The sequence below is a fragment of the Cynocephalus volans genome, chromosome 11 (assembly GCF_027409185.1).
Source record: "Cynocephalus volans isolate mCynVol1 chromosome 11, mCynVol1.pri, whole genome shotgun sequence".
Taxonomy (NCBI): Eukaryota; Metazoa; Chordata; class Mammalia; order Dermoptera; family Cynocephalidae; genus Cynocephalus; species Cynocephalus volans.
Genome location: NC_084470.1, coordinates 57,790,982 through 57,797,844, shown reverse-complemented (window position 1 = coordinate 57,797,844; position 6,863 = coordinate 57,790,982). Strand labels below are relative to the sequence as shown.

At 50.1% G+C, this 6,863-nt stretch overlaps 1 protein-coding gene across 2 annotated transcripts; it reads left to right on the top strand.

The window, feature by feature from the left end:
• The first annotated feature begins 2,860 nt into the window (after nt 1–2,860).
• LOC134391290 (15 kDa protein B-like) lies at nt 2,861–6,263 on the top strand. Of its 2 annotated transcripts, XM_063115308.1 has the most exons (4): nt 2,861–3,037; nt 3,715–3,816; nt 4,787–4,879; nt 5,566–6,263. In XM_063115308.1, the coding sequence occupies exons 1-4, from the start codon at nt 2,861–2,863 to the stop codon at nt 5,704–5,706; spliced, it is 513 nt and encodes a 170-aa protein (XP_062971378.1). In that variant the 3' UTR covers nt 5,707–6,263. The 2 variants fall into 2 exon arrangements, 1 of the variants encoding a protein (XP_062971378.1); XR_010024933.1 differs by lacking the exons at nt 2,861–3,037; nt 3,715–3,816; nt 4,787–4,879 and adding an exon at nt 4,954–5,241 and having other exon boundaries at nt 5,566–5,652.
• The last annotated feature ends 600 nt before the right edge of the window (nt 6,264–6,863 follow it).

The window sequence follows — 6,863 nt, the reverse complement described above, 5'->3', positions numbered from 1 at the left end:
AATCAGCCTAGTCTTTTATCCTGGAATAATCTCAACTTGCTGGAGGGAAAAAAAATCACTGCAAAATAAACATCAAAAGCTTAAGATTCGGGCCGGGCCCGTGGCGCACTCGGGAGAGTGCGGCGCTGGGAGCGCGGCAACGCTCCCACCGCGGGTTCGGATCCTATATAGGTAATGGCCTGTGCACTCAAAAAGACAAAAAAAAAAAAAAAAACAGCTTAAGATTTTTTAAAACATGTTTGCATTTCAACATTCTTATGCTGAAGATATCATTTAGTTGATTTTTTTTTTTTAAAAGAATAACAGTGGGCCGAGCCGTGGCGCACTTGGTAGAGTGCTGCGCTGGCAGTGCGGCGACGCTCCCGCCGCGGGTTCGGATCCTATATAGGACTGACCGGTGCACTCACTGGCTGAGTGCCGGTCACGAAAAAACGACAAAAAAAATAAATAAATAAATAAATAAAAAAATAAAAATAAAAAGAATAACAGTGCATTAAACGTTTGGCTAATGCTTCTGTCTGTAACTGAAAGTTGACTTTCTGTGGTATTCATTAGTGTCAAGAGTGCTCCATACAGATCCAGGAAAATGTTCTTTGAGTTGCCCGGCTCAGTCTCATCCAGTGAATTACACATGTAAGGTGAACAGAGCTAACTGGAGCCCCTTTACTAGATTTCCCAGTACTTGCAGACAGCATATGCATATAAAACTCACCTCCAGACTTGCTGGAGTAACTTGACAAAGGGTCAATGCCTATTTCTTGTTCTTCTGGCTGCAGAGGATGTCTAGTTTCTGATAAGGAATGATACATTGTAGAAACTGGGCAATGTCACCAAAATTAACTACCTTTCAGGATAATTTTACTGATCCACAAATTTAGTTAATACTTGAAAATACATATTCTTGTTATGGATCAAAGATCATTTTTCAGGCTAAATACAATAGAGTTCTCCAAATACAAGTCTCCGTTGGCAAACAGGAATTGAAGATGAATCAAGAAATCGAGACCAGCTGAGTTCTCCTTCAACTGAGCTGTTGAAAAAAACAGCATCTACGGTGTAACAGTGCTACAGCCTTTCTAACAGGAAATGCTACAGCCTTTTCCTATCTTCACCAAGTCTTCAGAAATTTTCTGTGGCGTAGAAGGGCTCCCCAGCTCCTATTCCCTGAATCCTCCTCCTCCCCTCCTTTCTTTCTCTCCCTCAGTCTGCCGGGCGCTCGTGGAACCGCCTGGCTTTGGTTCTTAACCTCCCGGTTGACTTAGTTTCCTCATCTGCAAAATCAGTTTAATGGAAGTCACTTTGTCTGTGCCTGGCAGGGATAAGCTGCGTCTCTGAGGGATCACTGCAGTAACGGCCACCACATCTGAGACTTCCTCCACCTCACGTGCTGGACAACCTGCTACTCTCTGTAGCAACTGTGTAGAGTACATTTTGATACATGGTTTGCCATCGGGGTGATCAAAAGGACGGACGGGGTCTGGCAGGATGCCGGTCACCGATGCTGTTACTAGAAGTACTCTACTTTTTATTTCTATTTAGTTAAAGTTACATTTATCAACAACACAGTAACAATCCCCTTTTCGTATTTCACCATTGCATGTCATGCTTGCGTGGCTTTTAGGATGAGACTTGGCTGTATGCTCTGTCCCCTCTCCCCACTTCCAGCTCTGAATTTCTCAGCTCTACCCTTAGCTTTTTTTTTTTAAAAAAAAAGACGACCGGTAAGGGGATCTTAATACTTGGCTTGGTGTTGTCAGCATCACGCTCAGCCAGTGAGCGAACCGGCCATCCCTATATAGGATCTGAACCCGTGACCTTGGTGTTATCAGCACCACACTCTCCCGAGTGAGCCACAGGCCGGCCCTTACCCTTAGCTTTTGGAGGAAGTATTCTGAGCTGCTCTGTGCCTCAGTTTCCCCACCGAGGAACACCTTCAGTGGGAACACCCTGTAGGTCCAGTTCTCTCAGGTCTCTGAGTCTTCTTTAGGAGAACAAGAGCCCCTCAGTGAAGGGCTGGCTGTGAAATGAAAGGCTGATTCCCACTAGCAAGGGAGCCAAGGAAAATGGGAACCTTCAGGGGAAAGGTGAGGCCCTTGCTGTTCCCCTTTGAGCTGCAGCCTGGGGTTGCCTCTCCCAGCAAACAGTGAGTGTCCAGGGGGAGATGGACAGTGAGGCTGTCCCTGGAGTGTCTGTCACCATCACAGCCACAAAGGACTGGTGAGCCACATATTGTCAGATCTTATGATTTTTCTTTTCTTTTTTTTTGGCAGCTGGCCTGTTCAAGGATCCGAACCTGTGACCTTGGTGTTATAAGTCTGCGCTCCAACCAAATGAGCTAACTGGCCAGCTTGATCTTACAATTTTTTAAAATCCAGGCATCCAGATTTTTAAAAGTTATTTTTTTAAATGTATGTAACATTGTGTATGTCAACCTGAGCACAGCCTCAGATTGGACCACTCTCTGTGAACTCAGCTGAGAAACTGTCATATGCAGAGTTCGTGGATTCTGGGATCAAACAGAACAGCCAGGTAGACAGCAGAGTCCTGGACTATCAGAGCTAGAGGTGGCCTCCTTGTAGCACAGGTGGGGACACTGAGGCCCAGAGGGAAGAGACTTGCCCAGCGTCACACAGGTCTCCTGTCCGCAACTCAGGGCTCTCGCCTCATTCCTAGGCCCTGGTCTGTTGCCCAAACCTATTGCCTCTTTGCCAATGGTGTTTTGGAACATTGGCCAACAATTGGTTTCTAGCAAAGGAAAGGAGTGGCCCCTTTTCAGGAAGGCACCAGTTCTACATGCTGCAAGGCAGCCCAAGGAACATTTAAAAGGGGCTGAAAGTGGCAGTGCGTCATAGAAGGGACAATGGCAGGGGCCTGGAGGGCTCTAACATTGGTGGTGGGCTTGGCAGTGGTGGCCTGTGTGGCCCAGCACCATCCGAGCTATGAGGAGATTGTCACCCAGGCCTTGAAGTTCTACAACGAGGGGAAAAGGGGAGAGCCCCTCTTCCGCCTGCTAGAAGCCATCCCGCCACCTAGCACGGTGAGTATCTGCGGGGCCCAGGCCCAGGAAGCTGGTAGTGGAGAAGCAGGTACTACCTGCCTTATACCTGTGAGGATAACAGGCCAGGAAGAATGCCTGGCTCGGGCACAAAGTGCTTGGTTACCATTAACTATTGCAGTTGTTATTACAATGTTCCTTCCACCTGAAGGTTAGACAAAATTGTAATCTCAGACCTGAAAGCTACCTGGCTGGCAAATTCAGGCTTTATCCAACGTGGTGTCTGGGAATCCAACCTGCACTCTGGCCCTGGGCTTGAGGAAATATATAGAGCTGTTTCAAAGGACAGATGAGAACTGGACTGGTCTTACCAGGACCTTTGAGGGTTTCCAGTTTCCCCTTCCTTCCCGCTGCATTACCTCTCTCTAGGCATCTAAGCATGCAGGTCATGAATTCTTGTTTCTATTTCACACAGGAGGAAATTGAGGGGCAAAGACAAGATGTGACCTCTCAAGGTTGTACAGCTATTAAGTCGTGTCCTTTAGCTACTTTCCAAAAGCCAGTGCACCTTAAATCTCTGCTGAGGCTGCTCAACAAGCTTTGGTGGAAAGTGCAGACCTGGCCTAAGCCTCTTCCAACTGTGTAACCTTAACCTCTCTGTGCCTTTGTTTCTCATCTGTAAAAGAGAGACGATCACGAGTTTTCTGTTGCTTCTTTAGAACTCCACCACCAGGATACCACTCAACTTCAAGATTAAAGAGACGGTGTGCATTTCCACCCAGCAGAGACAGCACCAAGAATGTGCCTTCAGGGAGGGCGGGGTGAGTCTCTTATCCCTCCAGCTCCCAGCTGCTGTGAGCAGATGGTCCCCTCCTCTCTTGGCCTCCAGGGGACTCGTGTCTACCTCCACCCACCTCGCCTGGCCACCTCACCTGAGGTTTGAATGAGGAAGCCTTTTTAAAAATCAGATTTTTAGAGCTGGCCCATGGCTCACTTGGGAGAGTGTGGTGCTGATAACACCAACGCCACAGGTTCGGATCCCTATATAGGGATGGCCGGTTAGCTCACTTGGGAGAGCATGGTGCTGACAACACCAAGTCAGGGGTTAAGATCCCCTTACTGGTCATCTTTAAAAATAATAATAATGATAAAATAAAATAGAAATCAGATTTTTCCTTATTGCTTTTTCTTACTATAAATTATTATAAATCCTGTTATAAAAGCAAAGCATGCTAAAAAAAAATTACTAAATATAAAAAAGAGCAAAGCGTGACCATAACCCACCTAGAGATCATTGCTTGTTAAAATCAGAATAACACTTTATTATAGCAAATTTTAAAAATGTACAATGTACAGAAGCAAAGTAAAATAAAAATCTCCTGCAACCCCACTGCAGGACAGACATCAACCTTTGATGTACCATCCTCTGTATCTTTTTTTATGCACACTTGTATATTTTAAACATATATGGTTTCCCCTGGACACGCTGATTCATGAAGCCTTTTCCTATTTAATCATATACATGGACGTCCTTTATTTCAATGGGTGAGCATCTAGTCTGCTCTGGTCCTTCCCAGGCAGGGACCGCCTCTCCTGGCTCTGATTTGCATCTCTGGTTTGAGAACGCGTTAGGGAGAACCCCAGGGTGGGTTGTGGAGTTCCCTACAGGGGGTCTGCACGGCCCTCGGGGCAGCCAGGGACCTGGGCTCGGGCGCGGCTCGGCCGGGCAGCCCTCGCCGCTCTCGGGGAGGGTGGCCCGGACACTTCCAGCCCGTCTCCACTCCCCCGCAGGAGGAGCGAATCTGCACCGGCGAATTCGTCACGAGGCGGCGCTGGCGCTTCCTGGCCCTAGGCTGCGACAGGAACGGTGGGCGCGAGCCAGAGGTGAGCCTCGGCCCGGCAAGCGGAGCCGGCGGCCAGCCCTCCCCTCCCGGCCGCCGTGCGCCCTGGACCGCGTCTCCCGCCCGGTTCCTCCTCCGCCGGCCGAGCGGCCGCGCCTCCCTACGGCTGCCCGAAGTTCCGCCGTGGGCCCCCACCCATTCCTCTCGCGGCGGCTCCCCTCTGTCACCACCCGACCACTGAGGTGCCGCCGCCTGGGCCACTGACTTAGCGTGCAGAGCCTCGGTTTCCTCCTTTGGAAAAGGGGCTCTATCAAGCCCTTCTCAACGCAAGTTGTGGGGAAGCGAGAGGCTTGTAGAGTGAGAAGAGGGGCTAGATCTTGATGATTGCTAGTCGGTTGGCAGGAGGTGAGGAGAGGAGTCGGCGTTGGGGGTTGTTGGGAGGGTTACTCGGTGCTCTGAGGACACTGGCTCTACTTTGGGCCCTGGGCTCTGGCCCCAAGAGATCCCTTGGAAACTCCCCCTCCCCCTAATCCCACATTTGGAAAAAAAGGAGCCAGAGGTGGAGCCTTCTGGAAATGAGTCCCAGAGTCCAGGCCTGCCCAGGGGCCACCTCCAGCCCTCTCACTACCCTCCCCGGCTGTGCCTTAGTCTCTTCATCCCAGCCTTGAGGGAGGGGACACAGGTGGGACAGAAAAGGGGGTCAATCAATGATGATGACTGCTTTTGCAGGCCCCCCGGGTGAGGCGTTCTGCTGGGTCCTCTGAGGCAGCCCCTCCAAAGGCTGAGAGCACCAAGCTGCCACCTGTGGTCAGGGACCTGTATGAGAAAGCCAAGTTTGACATCATCGCCAACATCCTGAGGAATTTCTAGGGCTGGAAAAGGGAGGGGAGACCCGCACGATGACCTCCTCTTCCCCACCTGTCCACCTCCCTCAGCTGTCTTCAGCACCGCCTTTTCTACACATCCAGGGCTGCCCTCTTTTAGAGGGCTCCCAAGACTCCCATCCACACACCTTTGCCTTTACACACCTGCTTCCCACTGCCTGGAATTCCTGCCCCATCCTGTGTCTGTAAATCCTACTCATCCTTGAAGGCACAGCTGAAAAGTCGCCTCCTCCAGGAAGCCTCCCTGCTCTCCCAGGCAGCAATGTTCTTCCTTTATCTCTTTACTCACAGTCCTCAGACAGCACTGTGTCTACTCATAGCTGCGCTCTCCTGAGCCAGCAGCAGGGGACTGTGGAATGAGTTTCTCAGTGAGGCATCCTGGGAGGGCAGTTCCTTTTGTGCAGGCACCTAGCACCCCTGCTCCCTGCCCAGTCACTGTGACAACCAAATACCCCTTTCACATATCCAGACACCTCCAAGGAGGTCAGACCACCCTTGAGTGAGAACCATGGGAGCAGCTCAATAAAATGTTTCTGAAATAAATGATTAAGTGAATAAGTGAATGAATAAAGTGTTAGGCTGGACTGGCTGGACTTGGGGTGAGGAGACCAATGAGGCAGGCCCTGGGTGGGAGGTTGTGGGGGCACAGACTTATTGAGGGCAGAGGCCACGGAGAGAAACAGAGTGGGGACAGAGGCCATCAGAGGTCAGTCCTGGAGTCTCAGGAAGGCAGAGTAATCTGCCCCAGCCTCTTCAATGGCCTTATTTCCTTTACGCCCTTACCTTTATGGCAAAGCTCCCGTCAGAACCTCTCCCTGAATCCTAGACCTGCATATGAGACTGCCTCCTGGACATGTCCCTTTGGATGTCCAAAGGGTGTATCTTCCCTCTGAACCTGCCTTTCCTGCAACCCAACCCATCAGCTGAAGGCAACTTGGCTCCTTGCTCTCTCTCACAACCCAATCTGGTCCACCAGCAAACCTTTTGTCTTGGTCACTGATGAGTCCCAAGCCCCAAGAATAAAGCCTGGTACACTGGTAGTTGCTTGGTAAATACTTGGTGAATGGATGAATGCCCTTTTTGTCTCACTAGCATGCTCCTTCAAGAGTCTTTGCTACAGCAACAATTTAGTGAAAACTCATT